This window comes from Calonectris borealis, chromosome 1, assembly GCF_964195595.1.
Source record: "Calonectris borealis chromosome 1, bCalBor7.hap1.2, whole genome shotgun sequence".
Lineage (NCBI taxonomy): Eukaryota > Metazoa > Chordata > Aves > Procellariiformes > Procellariidae > Calonectris > Calonectris borealis.
Window position 1 is genome coordinate 189,214,392 of NC_134312.1, and position 20,447 is coordinate 189,234,838.

General features: G+C 41.7%; 2 protein-coding genes across 6 annotated transcripts; one reads left to right on the plus strand and one right to left on the minus strand.

Moving 5' to 3' along the window:
- Positions 1-4,387: 4,387 nt before the first annotated feature.
- NUDT15 (nudix hydrolase 15) lies at positions 4,388-17,276 on the plus strand. 4 transcript variants are annotated; one of them, XM_075139598.1, is made up of 4 exons: positions 4,388-4,648; positions 4,751-4,941; positions 5,344-5,421; positions 16,139-17,276. In XM_075139598.1, exons 1-4 carry the CDS (start codon positions 4,497-4,499, stop codon positions 16,180-16,182), a joined length of 465 nt encoding a protein of 154 aa, XP_074995699.1. In that variant the 5' UTR covers positions 4,388-4,496; the 3' UTR covers positions 16,183-17,276. The 4 variants fall into 4 exon arrangements, with proteins under 4 accessions (XP_074995699.1, XP_074995701.1, XP_074995700.1 ...); XM_075139600.1 differs by lacking the exon at positions 16,139-17,276 and adding an exon at positions 15,645-15,858; XM_075139599.1 differs by lacking the exon at positions 16,139-17,276 and adding an exon at positions 5,756-7,317.
- On the minus strand, positions 9,388-18,398 carry MED4 (mediator complex subunit 4). Of its 2 annotated transcripts, XM_075139596.1 has the most exons (8): positions 18,251-18,392; positions 15,852-15,918; positions 15,330-15,500; positions 14,904-14,961; positions 13,873-13,959; positions 12,951-13,082; positions 9,928-10,145; positions 9,388-9,784 (listed from the first exon to the last, which is right to left on the minus strand). In XM_075139596.1, exons 1-7 carry the CDS (start codon positions 18,337-18,339, stop codon positions 9,973-9,975), a joined length of 777 nt encoding a protein of 258 aa, XP_074995697.1. In that variant the 5' UTR covers positions 18,340-18,392; the 3' UTR covers positions 9,388-9,784; positions 9,928-9,972. The 2 variants fall into 2 exon arrangements, with proteins under 2 accessions (XP_074995697.1, XP_074995696.1); XM_075139595.1 differs by having other exon boundaries at positions 9,388-10,145; positions 18,251-18,398.
- Positions 18,399-20,447: the final 2,049 nt, after the last annotated feature.

A 20,447-nucleotide genomic window follows, 5' to 3' on the forward strand; every position in this document is an offset into this window, starting at 1 on the left:
TTGACTATGTGAGCAGTTTTTGACTGAACACTCACTTCTGGTGACTTAACTCTCTTGCTGATACTGAACATGACAAGGGCAGGTAGCCCTGATTTCTCAGCTGTGAGGCAAAACTACCTCCCAGTTCTAACTGACAGCATCTCAAGGAAAAGTAAGTGGGTAAATTTAAGCTGAAGGGACTGGAATATGCCATGTGAGGTGAAATACTCAGGTAGTAACAGCAAGCCTTTAAAAAGCTCTGTGCACACATGGCACAGGGACTTACTGACACTAACTTGAATAGATTTTCATCCTTTGACCCTTGTGCGTCTTTTTCCTCCTGAAAGGCTTTTTTGTTCCCAAACCCAAATTATATCTTCCCAATTTATCTCCTAGAAATAACTGAATTGGCTTTGCTGAAATTACCCCCAAAAGTTGATGCACAAGGATGACATGCTAGAAATTTATAGGATTAATATTTATGGTTTAGTTTAGTAAACTTGCAAAAACTAAACCCAAGGAATTAGGAACTACTAAGCAACTTCAACTATACCTGGTATCTCCGCAAGAAATAAATATCATCCACACATGTTCATATTTCTGTAGCACTGTATGTCCCAGGACATCTCCAGGCCTCTGTGATCTTACAAGCTTTGTCATCCTTTCTTGACTTTAAGGAGATGAATGGTCTTCAAATTAGTGTAGCTGTTCATATCAGAGGTTAGGAACTACTTGCTTCCATGAAATTAAAATAATTATTTAAATCAAAAGGTGCAGACCTTTTAACAAATTTCTGTATTTTTGCAAATACTGAGTACATGAGTTTGTAAGCAGAAATCTTACCAGCTGCCAGAATAGAATCATGGAACAGTTTATGTTGGAAGTGTTCTCTGAAGGCCATCTGCCCCAACCCCTCCTCTTCCCCTCATGCCACCCCTTCCTCAGGGGCCGGGCCAGCTTCTAGCAGGTCACTCAGGGCTGTGTCCAGTCAGGTTTTCAGCCTCTCCAGGGATGGAGGTTCCACAGCCTCTCCAAGCGACCTGCTCTAGTGTTCTGCTACTCTCACCCTAACAAGCTGCTCTAGCGGAGACAAGTCAGTCCCCAGGAAACTCATTTCCGCTCCCAAATCAAAGGAGTTCTGGCACTGCCTTATTAGGTGAGGCTCAGCTCTCTGCACAGTAGCATATAATGGTAGGGATGTACATTCCATGCAACTAAAATTGCAACAGAACATTACTGATTTCCTTTAAAAAAAATTTACAAGATTTTATTCACGTGTGATCAGAACTTACTTATGTTTCAACCTAAAAACAACATATCATACATTTCCTAATTTCTGGTACTAATTTCTGTCAAGCTGTAACACCACAGCAAGGGATGATTTATGTTAAGAGACTTGGCAATTTAGTGGAAGCATGAGATGTCACGGAAATGTTTCTGCTGAAGTACAAGTGAGGAAACAGTTAACAACGTAAATTTTAAATTTTCAGAATTAGGGTTCAGGATGACAACCAGCTGCTTGAATGCAAGTGAGGGAAAATCCATACATTTTTCAAGCTCGCGTTTCAGTCAGCCTGCTGGCAGGACTTTGATGCCATGCACTGCCGTCACATTCCACCCAGCTTCTGAATGCCAGCTTTGCAATGTAAAATATTTAAACATAATCCTTACATCTTCCAGTTCATACTTCTGCTAAGTGAATGTGAATATGTAGTAAATTCCACAGCCAGGGAACCGCATGCATGAGATTCTCAGAAAGATGCATGTTTTCTGGTTGTACAGCTGGCTTTCAAGCAGCTTTTTTACAGTGTGTGCTTTTCTGACCTGGTTTCTCTACGTGTGTTCTTCTTAAGGAATGGCTGTGAAGTCATTTTAATCTGACATAAATCTGGCCTGTCAAACATGGTTAGTCCCATCATTCTGTTCCCAGCTGCTCATATTCGCTGTCTCCCTTGTGCCAATTCAATCACTCATATACCTGAGCTGTAAATCATATCAGGGAACCCATCCTGCTGAAAAAATAATCTTTTTCCCAGTTTGCTGACTTAGGCTTGACTTCATGCTATGTTTAATCTGATCTAACTCTGCCCCATCCCCTCCCTGTGCTGCCCACAGCATGCTAGAAAACAAATTCACAAAAAAAAATATTTTTTTTTTGGAGCCAGATCAGTTCACTCATCCAGTTCACTGCACAGCCACTTCAATAACAGCACTCGCATGAGGAACAAGTGCTTGGGCCTGAAAAGTAGGCGCCTCTCTCTCAACAGCAGCCTGGACACATACTGGTTTAAATACACTGTTTTAGCTGTTTATCTCACAGAAGTACTTTGTCATATGAAACATGAATAGACAAGTTTACAAGAGCACATAAATCATAACCTTGCAAGCTGTTCTACATACTACTACAGTAGAAGATGCTTTTTTACTTTCCCGTTCTTGGCTTGTTCTCATCTCTTTTCTTCAGTGGATGTCTGTTCACCATCACTCTCAGAAATACTGGCCTGTGCAAAACCTCTGAGCGCATGCCCACATCCGAAATAAATACTGAAGAGAAACTAATTAGAACAGATTCAGTCAACAAAATGTGTTTTATTTTCACACAGTATTTTTTATGTTGATGACCACAAATTTAAGATGAAGAAATGGAAACAATTAAATACAAACATCTGTATAAAAGTAGGTTTCAAAACATTACCAAAAAAATCTATTTTAAAGTCCTGTAAAAGAATAATACTTCATGTCCTTGTTGTGATCAATAGGCTGGTAGAGAGAAAGGGAAAATCTTAGCCTACTAACAAATATTACAGTTATTTGTAAGAAATATGAAAGTTTTTATATTCTACATAATTATCTTTCTATAATAAAATATTTGTAAGAAATGGTATCCTGCTACCATCTGACAAGCATAATGACTGTATGAATATTTTTTTGTATTTAAAAAGGTAGGAGTAGAATCACAGTGGGCCGCCCTCAAACTTGTTTGTAAATGCTGTTTGGTATAAGGTACAGGAAAATGGTGTACACAGAAGGTAGAATGTTTTCATTGTTCAGGCAAACAGCCTTGTGGTGTTGTAATATATTGGACCAGAATGAGTTTAGGGTGAGGAAAAGTCTTTAATAAGATTTAAGTTCATTGCCATATTAATTTGTAAATACAGAAGTGACATAACTGACTGATATTTAATCTGGGGATTACGATAATCCAGCTGCACTGGAAGAGAGATATAAACGAATGAGCTTGGTTTACAAGAAGTCAGTTAGCTTGGCAATTTGCCCAAATTATTATTTTTTTATTTACTAATGTCAGTAATTCAGGGTGTGGGCCGACATTGCAGCTAAACAAAACAGCCAGCTACTGTCAAAGGGCAGCCTTGCTTCTATCATGCCCAGCCATACACTCCTGACATTTCCTTCATGCCAACACTGGGACTCATCTGATGCCATACTGAGCCAGTTCAGGCAATTAAATGCCAGAAAACTAATCCCACAAAATGCAGCGTTGGCCCTATGACCTTCATAAGTAAATAAAAACATCTGTATACAACTATTTCAAAACCTTAACCAAAAAGGTATTTGTAAGTCCTGCAAAGGAATACTACTTCATATCCCTGAAGTCTGACTGAAAAGTGGAAGGGGAAACTCTGACAAATATTACAGTTGTTTATAAAGAACACTAAAGTTTTTACCTTATATTCTACGTAATTTTCTGTAATAAAAAAATTGTGAAAATGAAGGTAAACATTTGCTAGCAGAAATTCTGATTTCTTTATCAATAAGGAACTGTTTTTCTGCCTCTAGATCTCTGCTTACCAAAGGCTGTAGTTTATTTTTTAACAATTTCTTAGTGATGCTTCAGAGTCAGACTCTTCACCCAGCAGGAACTGTGGGCTAATCTAAGAGGGGCCACTTTTTAAGTTCTGAACAAATCTGCAGTCAGAGACCAACTGGCAGCCTGATCTCCAAGAAACCGAGTTGTAACTAGTTTGTTTGTTTTCAGGTGCCCCTCATTTGCACGTATTTATTTTCAAGTCTCGGTGACCTCATAAGCCCCTTCATATTCAGAGGCAAAAAAAAAAAAAACCCCAAACAAAATGCAAAGCCATTTCGCCATGCAGACAGTCTCTCTCCCTCGTGCGAGCCTGCCTAGGAAGCTCATTGCTTTCCTCACAAGTGACACTTGTTGCCCTCGTACTGCTGGCAGCGACGCCGAGCGGAGTCGTCACATACCCGGTCCGGCGCCCCTAAACCTGGACCTATTTACCCGGTGGAGGCGAGGCGCGCTGGTTCCCCCCAGCGGCTCCGCAGGGAGAGAGAAGCGGGAGGGGGACGCCGGGGGCCCCCAGCAGAGCCGCCCTCGCCCCGCAGTGCCGTCCCGCCCAGCGCGCATGCGCATCTGGCGCACGGCCAACGGCCTCCCAAAATCAGGTAGCGGTCTGATTGGAGGAGCCGCCGCCGCCGCCCGTTGCCGCACTCTGGGCCTGCGGGAAGCGGAGCCTCCCCGAGCGCCCACGGCTCTCATGGGTGAGACGCCGCCGCCCCCGCGGCCCGGGATCGGCGTGGGGGTGGTGGTCACCAGCCCCGCGCACCCCAACTGCGTCCTCCTGGGCAAAAGGAAAGGCCCGGTGGGGGCCGGCACCTACCAGCTCCCCGGAGGCCACCTGGAGTTCGGGTAGGAGCCCCGAGCCCGCGCCCCCCGGCACAGAGAGCCGGCTGCCCGCCCCGGGCCGGCCCTGCCCTCTGCTGAGGCGGCCGCGCCTTCCCCCGCCCGCAGGGAGAGCCTAGCGGAGTGCGCCGCGCGGGAGACGCTGGAGGAGGCGGCGCTGCGGCTGCGCAATGTGCGCTTCGCCTCCACCGTCAACTCGGTGTGCGCCGCCGCGCGCTACCACTACGTCACTGTCCTCATGAAGGGCGAGGCGGAGCCGGGGGCGGAGCCGCGCAACCGCGAGCCCGAGAAGAACGAGGGTGAGGCGCGCGCGGTGGCGGTGGGGGCGCGGCGCGGGGTGTGGGCGGGGGCTGCTCCTCCGGTCCCTCGGCACCGACGCCGCGGGCACGGCTGTCCCTTCCTCGGTTGTATCAAAATACGCGTTTTAGGTGAATTTATTTTTCCCTTTATCACGACGTCACCTTGAGATGACCAGGTGTGGGGTGGCTACGGGTACATTTACTCTGCCGATCTGAGAAAGCGCTCGCTTCCAGCGGGGCCAAGACTCCCGGGGAGGAGGGTCATACGTTTAAAGTAACTGCGTGTGCAGCAGAGACGTGGAGTTTGTGTTGGTGACTTCCGGGCAGCCCACCCAGGCTTGCGGAGGCAGAGTTGTTACATGAGGGATTTTATACTCTGGCTTTTTCTTTTTTTTCCTACAGGTTGGGAGTGGGTGAAATGGGATGAATTTCCGCCAGCAGATCAACTGTTCTGGGCCTTACGCTGTTTAAGAGAGCAAGGTTACAATCCTTTTACAGAAGAGCTCGATCATCTAAGGGGGTACACGGGAAGTCACCGACTAGCCTAAAAACTAAGTGTTCATTATGTAACAAACTGAAGGAGAGACCTGCTTTTCTGGTGTAAAAGAGAAAAGGCCGTATCATGCTCACTCTGCCCATGTGAAAATATTACCCTTCCCAAAGCCAAAAAGATGCCAAATGTTTCAGTGCTTTTACCATATTTCACATGACAGTTGTCTCTCATTCCGGAGCTATTTCTAGCTCTGGTGGCTAATAATTAATGTTTTCTTTTATAGAAGACTCACAGTGTTTTCCCTGGTTAATCTTCATACAGATGAAGAGCCCTTTGGAAGTCAGAACTAGTCAGAGAAGCTTACTCACTTGGAAACAGTTGCAGCATCAGGCCCAAGAGAAACTGATTTGTTTAAACCACTGTCCTGTTTTCTGTGTAAAACTACTTTGTATGTCATGCTGCTTTCCTGTAATTATAAATCTTGGACCAATTTTTAAACTTAGCCTTGTCTCATAGCTTCAGTTTAAGATACTGTCATGAACAAAAGTCATGCCTGGTTACCCTGCAGACAGTAGTATATACTTGAAAATCAGAGTATTATAAACATGAAAAGGTTATGGCGGTTTGTTGCAGGGAATGAAAATTCCCTGACCCTTCTTGCCACCCCCTTTGATTACAGAGTTCTGTTTGCAGCCTCAGTTAGATTAGAATTTATCTGCAGAAGTGTTTCAGATCTCTGCAGTTGATATTAATTCCTGATCACGTTACTAAACTCTTAACAGTTTAATGGAGAGTTACACTACAGTGTTCTACTAGGCTGATAGAAATAACGTTTTACAAATTAATCTCATTTGTATGTGTAGCTCTACGGCAGACAGTCCTACTTTTTGGCTAAAGAGGGTTGTCAGTATTAAACAGCACAGATGGGTGTAATTCTGTATGGCTACAGGATTTGATAGAATTGTTAATTTTCAGTTTGATGTGACTAAATGAATTGGTAGTGAATGAAATCACAGTACACAAAGATACATACAAAACCAATGAGTTTATATTTTTCATTTTTCTAGAATCTGTAACCAAATTTGATTCTTTTCCAGCTGTAGTCATTAGGACATCAGCAATTAACTTTAGGATATGACTTTTTAAAAAATCACTAATTGGCTCATTATTTTTCTCTTCAGGGTTCTTTTAAAACACAGGTTTTGTCTGTTTCCCTTAGATATATCCATTGTACAAAATGTTCTGAGATACCTTTAATTTCTTTTGAATAAAACATAAGCACAACATTGAAAGATTAAAATTGTCTGAAATTATGAATTGACTTGTCAGTTCTTAAAAGAAATGAGCTTGAAGGGTTTAAAGCTCTTCCTTACTTTGCACATACATTTTCTTAAATGGAGATGGTTCTTTTTGCTGGGAAGCAGAGTGATACGAGGTATAAGGATGCCTCTGACTATTGCAAGCCTCCTACTTAGAATTTGAAGTATTAACTACATGCAACTTCCCTTAGGATGGATAGTCTTTCTCTGAAGTGAAGAAAGAAGATAATGTTATAAAGCAGTTTTGAAATGAGAAATATCACTGAAAATTCCTTTACTGCTGTATCTTGTAGAAAGCTTATTTTTTCTATTCAAAAGTGGAGATTTTCTTCCTGAAACCAACTCTATGTACTCTATGTGAAAATTATTCCATTCAGCTGTCAACAAAGAGGCTATAGGAAGAGTTGACAGATGTCCTGCCATCTGTCCCAAAGAATAATGAAAAAAAAGTTATTAAAATTATTTAGTGCGATTTTAAATTTTAGAAGGCATCTAGCTCCTGATGGGAAAACCGAGGTCACTGTAAAATGGTTTGTCATGCAATAAATATTTTGTTACCATTAATGGTTATATTCATTCTATCTATTGTAAATATACAAGTAGTTACTGAAATGAGGACACAAATAGTACCTCCATATGTCAGGGTTTCTGTATCCTTTCTAAGTGGACTGATTAAATTACTACAGTGCATTACTGTAATCAGCTGTCAGCAACCCCTAACTTAAATAACTTGTTTTGTATATATCATGCATTTGTACTTCTTTCCCCCCAGAAAATTTGATTCTCAATTTTTAGTTGCTAAGACTTGGTCATTCCAACTAATCGTTATGTTTACTTTGATTTTTGGTACTTTTGCTAAATAGGAAAACATACTATGTACACATCTAAGCCACTGCATAAGAGAACACACAGTTAAAACTTTGTGGTTTGCTAAATTGCTTGTAATAGACAGAATTCACCTAAAATGGCATTATAGTTATCCAGCATTGAGAAAAATACTCCTGAACAGTATATAGTTTGGAGCACTGGTGTAAAAAAACTGGTTAGGATGCATCTGATACCCAGAATCTGATGTTATGCTAAGTGAAGAGTGGGCAGAGCTATCTTCTTACCTATTTCTTAGATGTAACACATTGGTCCCATTTAATCCTTTAACAGACTAGCAAACAACCCAGAAAAAGAAGTGGTCATTGCTTTTGTTCACTCTTATTTATGTCTGGAAACAACTACCCACCTCCACAATATTTCAGTTAGTGAGTCACATGATATAGCCATGTAAGAGTTTTGGGCAGACTGTACATTACACTTTCCATGACTATTCATTATCTCTATTTGTATTTCATTCCAAGAAAAGAATGTCCTTATAAATGAGAAGACGAAAGAGACTAGTGAGCTGTGGCTGTGTCATAAGATGTGTTAAGAGGGGGGCATTTAGAGAAGAAAATACTAATCCCATGGTACAAAGCATTAAGAAATGCATTTTGCAATATTGTATGTGATTCTGACCACACATGTTTAAGAAAAAACAATGTGAACTAGAACAGGGGTAGGCAAGGTTAACTAGGATGATTGAGAGAGGTCAAGTATATGGGGATTAATATGAATTAAAGAGGAAATACAGTTCTCTAAAGACATTGGGGGTAAACACAAAAGAGGAAAAGATGATACTGAATAAAGGTTAAAATATATATGTATATTAATAACTTTAAACTGCAAAATAGAGGTGAAATTTTAATAACTCTGGAAATACTTCCAAAAGGAACAGCTGAGACAAAACCAAATTCCCCATTTCTTTTTTAAAACAAAACCCACTGTCCCGTATTACACAATTGAACCTGACTGAAGTGGTCCTTTTCATTTCTACATCCTTATGGGATTTGTACATATCTTGGTCATATGTGGCAGCATTACTGACAGCAATATTTGAAAGATTGTCTGAGCAAATAAGACACGGAATCTACAAAATGGAAAAGTGGAGAGAATTGTGATCTGTGCTTCAGGAAGCCTCGTTGCAGGGCAGAAACCTGTAACTGCCATGAGCAACAGTTCACATAAGTAACCCTCTGATCAAATTGGAAAACTAAAGAGAAAAGTAGCTGTCATAAAATGACTCCTTAAGCAAAACAGAACACGGAAAGGAAAGCCAAGTGAAGTGCCTTTGGAAAGATGAAAGAACATTGTAGCTGAGGCAGGAAATGCAACTGCTGAAGTAAACAAATTAGCAGGTTCAAAGAACTGAAAAAATTATAGATGACAAGAATAAAGAATCTGTGAGTACTTTGAACTGAAAGGAGCTGAACCTGCAGGGTCCCCCAAAGCATGTCATCTCCAGGGTCCCAGGATGCTTAGCCAAAGTGTTGGTGAAGTCTTGCGAATGGGCACTCTACATCACTGCCTCAGGGCCTGCCCAGTTCTGTCTGTTCCTGATAAAGCTCAGCTGAAAAGGACAGACTTTCAGTTCCTGACTGTCAGCTGCTTCCAATACTGACTTGGCATTTTGCAAAGGGGAAAATGGAGTACAAAATTCTGAAACTGAATCAGAATTCAACCACATACTGGGATAAAATGGGCTGAGTATTGAAGTTACACAGTAACTCAGATATCTAAGATTTAAGTTTGCGAAATGAAACAAAGTTACATCAAAGCTGAGTTTATTTATGACAAATCATTCATTATATATTACAATATTACAAACTTTTTTTTTTCCACCTTATTGCCATATTTTTGTTCTCGGCACACACAAGATGATCAAGAACATGGATTTAGGCAGTAACAAAAAAAGATACTAAAATTACAAATTTCATGCCTCATTTCTGTGCCATAGAAAAGGCTATCATCAAAAGAGTAAAGTTACTAACAAACATACAAGGGGATTCCCCTTACACCTTTTTTCCCAGGAACTTTTGTCATCTAATGTATAGTATATATGTATATACACACACGTCTCTTGCAAACATACACATTTACATAATCACTGGAAATCTGACATCTCTCCTCCAGCAGAAAGCTCCCAGTCATTTTACTTGAACATCTAATGGAAAAAAAAGAAATTCTAAAGTCCATGGTTTTAAATTAGTCACCCTATTTCTAAGCCAGCTCTTATCTTTTCCCTACACAGGGACACCAGCATAACAAAAGGGTATTGCAGTTTGTCACAAACAGCACCCAACCTACCTTCACCACAGGAAAGGTCTACTAGGGATACTGTCCCTCTTGTACCTAGTCTGAATCACTGCTGCTGCTTGAGGAGTCTGTTGACATAACTTCTACATCATCTTCATTCTCTTTATTGTGTCCTGGAGGCTCCAACATGAAGTCATTACTATGATTAGGAGGTAGCATGTTCATTGACATATCACTTGACTGCCAAGGATACTGAGGAGCGAGCACATCTGGAAAAAAGGGGCACAATCAATCAAACTATCAGCTTTGTATATCAACAAATTGAACAAGACAGCTCAACCACAACTCCAATTTAAAATTAAAAGAAATCTTAAAATCCTTCCTGAATTTTGGACAGATGAAACCCTCCAGTAATAGCTGGAAAACATATCATGATGGAGCCATTCTATCACTGTAAAAGCCTACTCTGCCAGAGAGGCCCATTTATGTAGGTGGCTCTTGATCTCTCATCACTCCACTTCAAAACAGTATATATTCATACAGAGATTTTCATCTTCAAAGCACACTTTGAACTGACTTAACATTCACAACCACTGGCAGTAATGAAAATGGTCACCCTCTGTCAGTATGCAAAAATAGATGAAAACACTAGATCAAAAAAGAATACTTAAGGTAGACCATAGAAATTCAGGGTAAAAGGTTTTATCCAAATTTGGCTGAAACAACTTGGTTATCGTTTTCCCAACAGCAAATATGGTGCATCAAGTGCAAAGGAGAAGACTGTCCTACTACAAAACCAGGGCCACAGAGGTACTTGAGAGGTGGGAATGCCCCACTGTGCCCCAGCCAGGGCAGCCTCAGTTGCCTCTGGCTTCTCTCAGCTCTCACCGTTTCTTCCCTTCTCCTCGTACTTCCAAAGCCATTCCATACTGTACTCCCTACCAACCTACCCACCCCCCACAACACTTCCTAATCTCTCCCTTCCTTGCTGGCAAAATGGCTCCCATTTCAAAGCTGCAGTACATATCTATATGCCATTTCTGCTCCCTTCCTTTTAATTTATGCTCCTACTGCTGTGCTTCAGTTCTTCTCCACTTATTACCAGGCACTGTAGCTAAGTCTATCCCATAGAAGAAACCAGCTATCTCCCACTTACAGCAAGAATTAAAAATAATTAGGCAGAGTCAGAAGTGAACAAAAGCCCACCCACGTGGGACTTTGAGTACAGAAAAAGAGGGCACTAAGCAGGGGGTCATATACGGTAGAGTTACTCTCACTCAGGTGCTGCCTAACTCAGAAGCACACAGACTCCACACACATTGTAGCTCCTGATCCTGCAGACACCTGAGATTCCACCTATAAACTACAGCCACAGTCCCCTAATACCAGATGCATTACCTAACTATATAAATCCGACCCAGCAGCGGATACGAGGATGTAATGCAGCCTTTATGCCAGTTCTGTGCCCGCTTTAGGAAGACCAACAATAGTACCAGGTGGTCTCATCCCAGCTGTGGTGAAGTTAACCAACTTTATTTGAACCAGCTGAGAATGTAAGCCATTGTTTTACATCCTGTGGCTATGCTTCAATGCTGGAACCAGTCCACCATTAAACCAGGTTGAATGTGTGTGCTAAGCAGCCTTAAAGTTTTGAGGCTACCAAGCAGCCCAGTGGCTGGCTTGCAGACTCAGTAAGGACTCAGTAACTGGACATCTCTCCACAGAAGTCTCTAAAAGGACTAGATCCCACAATTAGCATTCTCAGGACATGCCTCCACACACCAACAGATTCAGGAACCCTACACAAAATGCCGGGGCAACCTCTACTTTCTTTTAAATGAAGTTTTGATGTTTCCTTTTTACCTGACAGTCTAGTAATTAGAGGATTTCCCCTGATATAGGAGACCCAGATTCAATTAACAATTTTATTTGAGGAGTTTAAATCCCACATTTTCCAGCTTCTCAAGGAAAATCCTAAAGAGTGGGCTTTCAGTTCTTACACAGACAGCACTCAGAAGTAAAAGGAGAAAGTTTGCATGCCCTAAGACAGAGGAGTGAGCCGGAATGGGTTTTATTTAAATAACTCCAGGAGGAAGACACAATCTTAACATCTCCTCTGACTATATTTCAAAAGAACAGAAAAGATGCATGGGTCCATCCTCAGCACTTCCCTGGTGGGTTGCTACGGACAGATGTCAGGGTCCCACTCCTATTCAGCTCACTGATCCATTTTATCCAAGGCCAGAGGTTTAGAAAGTGAGATGATGCAGAAGTTTAAGTCACTTCCTAAGAGGTGACAAGAGGATTACAGATGATTGGAAACACAAAATCCAAGTTTTCTATTTCCCCAATGGAGTCGTGATACAGGTTTTTTTAATATAGTCAGTATAATTTTTGAAAACAAGCTTTCCGTAACAGCTAGAAGTGGCTTAACAGACAGGTAAGAACTGTTACAGATCTCTCATGAATCCAAACTAAGAATTTTCCCACAACTTAGTCTAACCATGGTAGATTAATGCTGCTGAATTCTTGATTCAGTTACTGTAACTTACTGCTAAGGGATTAAAGCTTGATTCCTACACTCAAGGTACTACCTCACCAGCTGTCCTTTGCAATGTCTTTTCAATCCAGAACTTCTGAGCAGTCTTGCTAAATAGAGCATAGACTTAAAGGAAGGTAGGGGATGACAATACACCCCTTTTCTTCTGAATACAGCTTTCACAATTCCACACTTTGTCATCACTGCTAAGAAAATTTTGCTTTGAAAATGCTTCTTTTTAATATGATTTGATATCACTTAATTTACAGCAATTTAAAATAAGTGAATTGAAGGGTAACTAAGTGAGTTTTGTTTATATTGACTTAGTTGTAGCGTCTGCAGTATGATTTAACATGAAATAAAATTACGCAATTTCTAATGTTAACTTTATTTACTAGGTCTTCACTGCTGGGGAACAACGTTAGCCATAATTTTCATTATTTTAACTCTGATTTGCCTTTGCTAAGGAAAACATGTAATTGCTATGACTGTACAAAGAATAAAGAAAAGCAAAACAAAACTGAGTTTCTCTCACCTGGCAGTCTGCCTGCTGCAAGTGCATCCCCTGGTAAGTGTCCATTAACTCCATTGGTGGATGGGTTGTTCATCTGACCCAAGAGACCACTTCTCATTTCCAGATCTGTAGGATATGGCCTACGTGGGTCCCCTTTAAAAAAAAAAAAAAAAACAACAAAGAAACATTTTTAAATATTTAACAATTGTCTTGCAGACATTAACTTTTTCTTCAGTGCCTAGTTTCCTGACCAAAAAAACCCATACTGTGATTGTTTGGATAATGTCTGGATAAGCAATGAGCACCACACCTGTTTTGTTAGAATCCAAGTCTGTCTCTTTCACTTAGACTTTCTTTGTTCTTTCAAACTTGGCAGAAAAAGCACATTTAAAAAAAAAAAACACAAAAAAAAAACCCACCCGTGTTTAGAAGATATCTTTGCTCTCCCTGCTACTTCACAGCTAAACAGCAAAGACAGGAATTGGAAAAAACATATTCTCATTTTGGACAAGGAGGTTAGTTCCCAAAATTGAAACCTGACATAATGAAAACCCTGCTTCTGACTCCACTGATTACTAACATCCTCTGTAAATAATATTATAAGGGGCAGGAGGGAACACAATCAAGCACATGGAAAGGCCTTTAACATACTTGGTTCTAACTTATAATTGGGTCCAACATTCAGGGGAAAAAAGCAAAGGGGAGCAGAGGAGGCCAGTCAGTAATGGAAGCAAGCAGTTTCATAGCCTTTTGAAGATGTACATAAAGTCTACAGGACTTCAGATATCCATTTTTGTTGAAAATATTAGATATAACAGCTGAAAACAATGTTACTCTAATAAACCGCAGTGTTTTTCACTATATAAAAGCATTGTAAGACCAGATACTGACTATGCTTTATTATAAAAAAAAAAAAATCTATTGTCGCAAATATGATAGTTACCTGGTACCCATGTCAGAGGGGCACAAACAGCATTGCTAGCACTGATCCTATGGGCATATTTAATTATTTCTTCAGAGGAAATGGCACCTGGAAAAAGGGAAGGAAAGTTACTATATTCTCAAGAGATTGCATCATTCAATTATTTCAGACACTAATATCGCAAAGATTGGGAATGTAATTTTGTCAAACATTAAGAGCATGCTTCAAATGCAATGACTGCTTAGAGGATTCTTAGATTATGCAAGGACGAGCTTTGCAGTGAACTGATTTTACAGCCACGAGTTCAATACACCTTCAATGTCAACAGTTCTTCGACTTTGTGAAAACCACAAACCAATCTCTTAAGCAGTATACTTGACAAGCACAATTTGTAAGACAACTTCAGCACCTGCTTTATTACGGAATTTTCTGTAGTAAAGAATTTTTGTTTGTTTGTTGAGTAATTGTAGAGCACACATGTAACAGTCCTTCTAAATATGTGCCTGTATTACAGTAATGGAAACTTTATGAAATTCCTTGATTTTATAGATGAAAGAGGTATAACAAAATGATAAAAGACACTAAAAAAAAAATACCAAGAAAATGCCTCCCACAAAAAAAAAAAAAGTCAGTTTAGCTTAGTAAGTGCCACAGAGTAGCAGGAATTGCTACAAATACAAGCCAATATTACCAGCTAGTCTGTCTTTCAAATACAACGCACATGCACATAAACATTCTCTCCCTTTCCTCAGTAGACCTACTGAGGCAATTTGGTGAGACCCTTAGGTAATCAGACATGGTATTATCAGTCCAAGAAGAGTGTTGAAACACTTGAATTTAAGTTTAATATTAAGATATGTTTGCCACAAAAAGTAATTCATTCCTGCCTTTATTCTGAGGAAATGGTTATAGGTTCATAATGAAATGGAAATTTGTTTACACGCAAAGGATCCAAAATCTGTGATAGTAGAATTAAAAAAACTTCAGCTTGCTAGCAATGTTCTTTACAATTGCATTTTACAATTGTAGTATGTACAATCATGGATACTCACCTTTTCTTGCCTTTTCAATTGATTTCAGCTTTTCCTTTGCTTGATAAACAGCTGTTGCCTAGTTGTAAAAAACAACAAACTAAACCAAACCTTCAATGCATTTTTAATTTGCAAACTTCTTCATAAAGTCAGCTATGTGAATAAACCCTTGCATTTAATTGCATTTTAAGAGAAAAACTATTCAGTGAACATTTTCAAAATATACAGAAGTAAAGTAGGTTTGGAAGAAAATTAGCATTGTAAAACAAAACTGAATACCATGATAACTAAACAGTATTTGACTACTGAAAATAAAAATGCAAGCCACTAAGCTCTTATGAAGTTTTAAATATTTAAATCTTCTCAAACTAATGCAATACCACTTTCTCCAGAACCACCTTTTCCACAAGTAGATGCTTAAAAGCAAACACATCATTATGAACTTACCAGTATGTGCTCTGCTTCTTTTAGTTGTTTCTGCAGCTGCTGAATATCATTATCCCTCTTTTCTACTACCTTTTCTAAAAGCTGCATTTCATGATGGATTTTTCCCTGATCAACTGCCAACTTCATTAGCTCTTGAAACTCTCCATCTCTCTGAATCAGCAGTTCCAGGATCTATTGAACAAGAGTTTTGTAGAACTTTTAATTTAGCTAGAGTAACAACACACCCTCAATCGTGCTGCAAAGAAGAGCAACTGACATCCATAGGAGTATTTCTGTTTGCATGAAAAATGAAACAAAATTTCTTCCTGTTTACAGAAACAGCCTATGAAGCATGCAACAAATGAACAAACAAACAACAACACGAGGACCAAGATTGCCTTTGTAGTGGGGCCAAAACCTCATCAGCACCATTAGCCTGAGTATAGGCAAGGACAAAGGGAGAAAGGAAAAAAAAAAAAGGAAAAAAATAGAAGTAAAGCATTGTGCTTACCCAAAGAAATACAGTTTAGAAAGTCAGCTTACCTGGCTCTCCTCTCCCGGCTGTGGAAGCTTCTGGTTTCTTGAAATTGCCAAAATTTCAATTAGTTCCCTGAAAGGAAAACTCTGTGTTTGCACAATTTTCTAGGGCATGATTGTAAATCACATCAAGTCACCCCAAAATTGTCAGAGTATTGATATCATTACAAAAGTATTCATGGAATTGAGTATTTTATAGTTTTATAGTACAGTGTTGGCAGGGATTTCTCAACTAAGAGTAATTCTGTGAATAGTCTCATGATTGGAGCACGTTTTCTTCTTTGTTCTTTGAGCTCATGAAATGCTCATGCGTATTTGTACTCATGAAGTGTGCTAAGTTCCTGCTGAACTACATAAGACATAAGCAGAAGCTGAGAGAAGAAACAGCACAATAAAATGCATTCATAGCCTACTTCTACTGCCTTTGTTTGTGCAAGAGGGCATTAAAGTTCTCTTCGCTATTTTACTTCTCTACTTTTCCTCCATTTTTTCCCAACAGAGCAAGTTTCACACTTGGGTTTAGAGCAATTAAGTCTACGCTTTCAAACATCTAAAGAGTTTGTTGTGAAACTACTTTTATAACAAGTATTTCCATAATGGTATATCAGTTGTATATCAAACACACACAAATATCAAAAAACTAATAATATCCTGGTGCTAAGTTAGAAGTGCTCCTCAAACAAACCTCTTGATCGCGCTTCCAGGTACCCATTTACTTTGCCACCACTCTGAAAAGCCATCAAGAACCTCAGAGGGGACTCGCTAAACAACAAGACCATGATGCAAAAAGACATTTTCTGTAAATTCAGCAAACTTATTTGGCTTCCAAGGCTATGGATGGCAGTTCAATGCTACACATGAGTAACTGTCTATCTAAAGACACTGTCCTTGGAACAGTACTGATTCTTTGCAAGTGCAAGTAGCTCAAGTGGGATGTATGACTAATACAGCAGCGGGGCCAGAACCTTAAAATGAAAACAGGTACTTTTCAAAATGTCTGAAAAAGCCTCGCACCAGTAAAGCTCTAACTAGCATCTTGGTTGATGTCTCTTGGTCACCCTTGAACTAAAATAATTTAAAACAATTAGAGAATAAAGAAACTTGTCATTATCACTAAAGCTTTATTATACCTGACCAACACTGAGCAGTAGCAAATAAAATCTGTTTTACGTAGGTCAACTACCGCCACCAAGGCCAATGTCCTGGAGGGTTGTAATTCTGTCCTGTGTTAGCCGGATAATGCACAGACACAGATTCAAAACTATGCAAGGGCTATAGATTAGACGTGTTGCTTAATTTTTGCCCCTACCACCAAACCATATCATGACTGTGAAAGACCAAGCTCCACAGTGCTGCAACACTTTGCTGAACAACAGGAAGGTTCACTAAACGCTGCTGAGGGTTGCTCTGGATTCATTATGGCAAAATATGAGTCCCAAGATTTAAAAAAAAAAAAAAAGAAGTTTAGATAAAGAGCAAGTCTTTTCTTATTTTTTTTCCAAAACCACATGTTCTCCAGCAACCCATATGTCACAATAAAATCTAAAACTGAAAATAAAATCTAACCAGAAACAACAAGAGCAATTGACCAATATACTTTCCGCATCCTACCAGTGGTAATCATACAGAGTGAGCCAGCCACATATATAGCATGGGTTATTCCCTCTGAAAAAGTTTTCCTAAGCTCCTGCTCTCCTCGGAGGAGGAAAATAATTAGGAACCAGTTTAACTGCACTGCCAGCTATGCCTCCACAACATGGTGGACAACTTGGGCAAGGGTTATCAGTCCAGCCTCAAGAGCATGGGACTAAGTATCCGAGCATTTATATCCCTCCAAAGACGAGCTCTGCAGCCTACTTTGAGTGAGTTTAACACTAATACAGGCAATGACCAGAACGGCTTAAGTCATGCAACACCATCTACAAATTTCTGACTTAAACTTAATTTTTAATGAATAATAAAATGCCTAAAATCGGTGTGTGTGCATTTCACAGGAAATGCAAGTGGAAGGCAAGTGGAAGAATAAGGAAGCCCTCCTTCTGCTCTGAAAATAGGAAATAAAGCACGCCAATGCTTTCCTACTCGGGCGAGAGCTGTGTGCAGCCCCCCCGGCGCAGCACCAACCCCTCTCCCGCAGGCGCCGGCCTGCGGACGGCAGGAGAGCAGGAAAACGCATGTACCCGGACCGGGCCGGGCCCTCCTCCCGCCCCGCAGCCCAGCGAGGGATCGGGTCAGGCCGATCCCCTCCCAGCCCAAACCCAGGGGCACCCGCTCCTCTCACCGCCCCCGCCGGAGGCTCCGCGCACGTACAGCGCCGAGCACCCTCTCCCCACACCCGGCGCCCCGCTGCCGCCTCCTGGGGCCGTCCCATCCGGGCACGGGGCGCGGGGGGCAGAGCGCGGTACCTGGCCAAGAGCTCGAGATCCTCCAGCGCCGCCAGGAGCCGGTCCCGGGTGCTGCTCCGCTCCCCACCTCCCCCCGTCGCCGCCGCCATCACGATCCCGGGCGCGGACCCGAGCGAGAACCACCTCCCGGCGGCGGCGCCAGGCCCGCGCGGGCGGCCGGCAGCGCCCCCGGCGGCGGAGGTGCGAGCTGCAGCCGCCCGGCGGCGGGCGCATGCGCAGGGCGGCCCGCCAGCCGGGAGGGCGGTTCCTCCCCCTTCCCCCGTGCGGCGCGCGGGGGGGCGGGAAGGGGCTGAGGGGCAACGGCTCCCGGGAGGCGCGGAGGGGCCGGGGAGCGCGGGGGAAGGAAGGGCTGGGCGGCCGGGGGAGATGAGCCGTGCTCGTCGCGGAGAGCCGTGGGTGTGAGGGGAAAGGAGGTCACATCTGCCTCAGCGAGGCCAGATGCGTGTTTGTAAACGGCCTCTCCTGGAGCTGGGTCGTTACACGAGGATCTGCGCTTGTTGCTCTTTTGAATGCGTTTCCAGTCCCCAGATTTCCACAGAAGAGCGTCTAAATGAGATTCAGATGTACGCTAAAGACAGCGAAAACAAAGTGCGGAGAAAGGGCTTGAAAGGACTGAATTACATCTTAACTTTTTTAACTCAATGTGTGAGGGTCCTGATGTCCAAAAATCCTTTAGGTGCTTTTTATCAGATGGAGGAAGAAATGTTGCTTTACTAGTGGCTGAAGAAAGTTAAGTGGCTGATACTGAAAATGTAACAAATTCCCGAGCTTTAAATCAGAGAGAGCAAAGAGCTCCTTTTACCTGGGCTGTCTGTCCCATAAGTGACCTAGCAGTGACCCACCTGATCTGCCGATGCTGCCTGTGCAGACCTACCTATCCGTGGAGGCTAAAGGGAGTTTTGCATCCATTACAGAGGTCTGCACACGATGATCGGGGCAGGCAACAGACGCAAATTCTGCCCCCGATTCTGCCAGCAGTCGAGCTACAATTAAAAAATACTGTTGTTGGGTGTTTTTAAATGTTCCTGGCTGGTGCTGTAAACAGGCCTTTAGCTCTGGGTGGGGTCACAGTGAAGCCAGTGGAATTTTTTATATTCATGAAACTTTCAGTAATGTGAAGAGACAGAGAGAGAAGCCGGGGTGGAGAGCAGATGAGGGAGCACAGAGTGAAAGCTAATCTGGGGTCAGGGTTTATAACCGGGGCAAGCACTTCCACAGGAGAGCAGGGAGTCCCCAGACCCCACGTCCTTTTGTTGTCAGCAGGCAGCTGCAAAACCTGCCAGCAAACAGCAATTCTCTTCTCTCCTCATTAGAGACAGCACTAGATGAATGATTAACATCCCTGGCTCTTCTGGTATTTACTCTGATTATCTTTTTACCTTCCACAATAAATATGTCCCTGAGAAATTTACACTTACTAAAAAAAAAAAAAGAAGAGAAGAAACTCATTAGTCAGTGATTCTTTGAATTGTGGTTTAAATAAGCGATTCAGCATTATGAGATTTGTGATAAAGCAATGAGATTTGGCAACCCTGAGAAGAAGATAACTGCCAACAGGAGTTATTTAAAATTCATTTACAATATACAGCAACCCTCATGTTCTGATTGTAGATAGTTTGGGAATTCTCTTTAAACTACATAGCAGATAAAATCTCATCAAATAGTTCTGCCCTTTAAATAACTTTTGCTTGCTTTTTTTTCCCCCAGTATTTCCCTGATTTTGTTCAGGGAAAGATGTAATCAGTGGTGCTATCTAGTTGTGCATCCAGTTCACTGGTTTGTTAGAGTGTCTGACAGATGCATAAACAGAAAGAAATAGCAACTTCGAAAACAAAGCAATCCTTCCGCTAAATCATTTTCTTCCTTCTATTCATTTTGACATCTGGATTATTTAGACCTGAAGTACTTCTGATATATTTCAGGGCCATAATACTAGTTTTACTAGAGCTAAAAGCTTGGGGTGTTAAGAGGACACCCAAACTTGACAGGCCAAGGAGTAAGTATCGGTTATAGGAGGTTCCTGTAGGCTGATCTTTCCCTCTGCTTGTGTCCAGGAGCCTGTTCCCCCTCTTCCTTTTGACAGCAGTACTACTCCCACCCAACCAGGCCAATACCACCAGTCTTTCACTGGAGCAGCCACCCTTCTCTCCCCACTTCTCAAACTCCTGCCCCTCTTCCAGGCAACACGGACACCTGT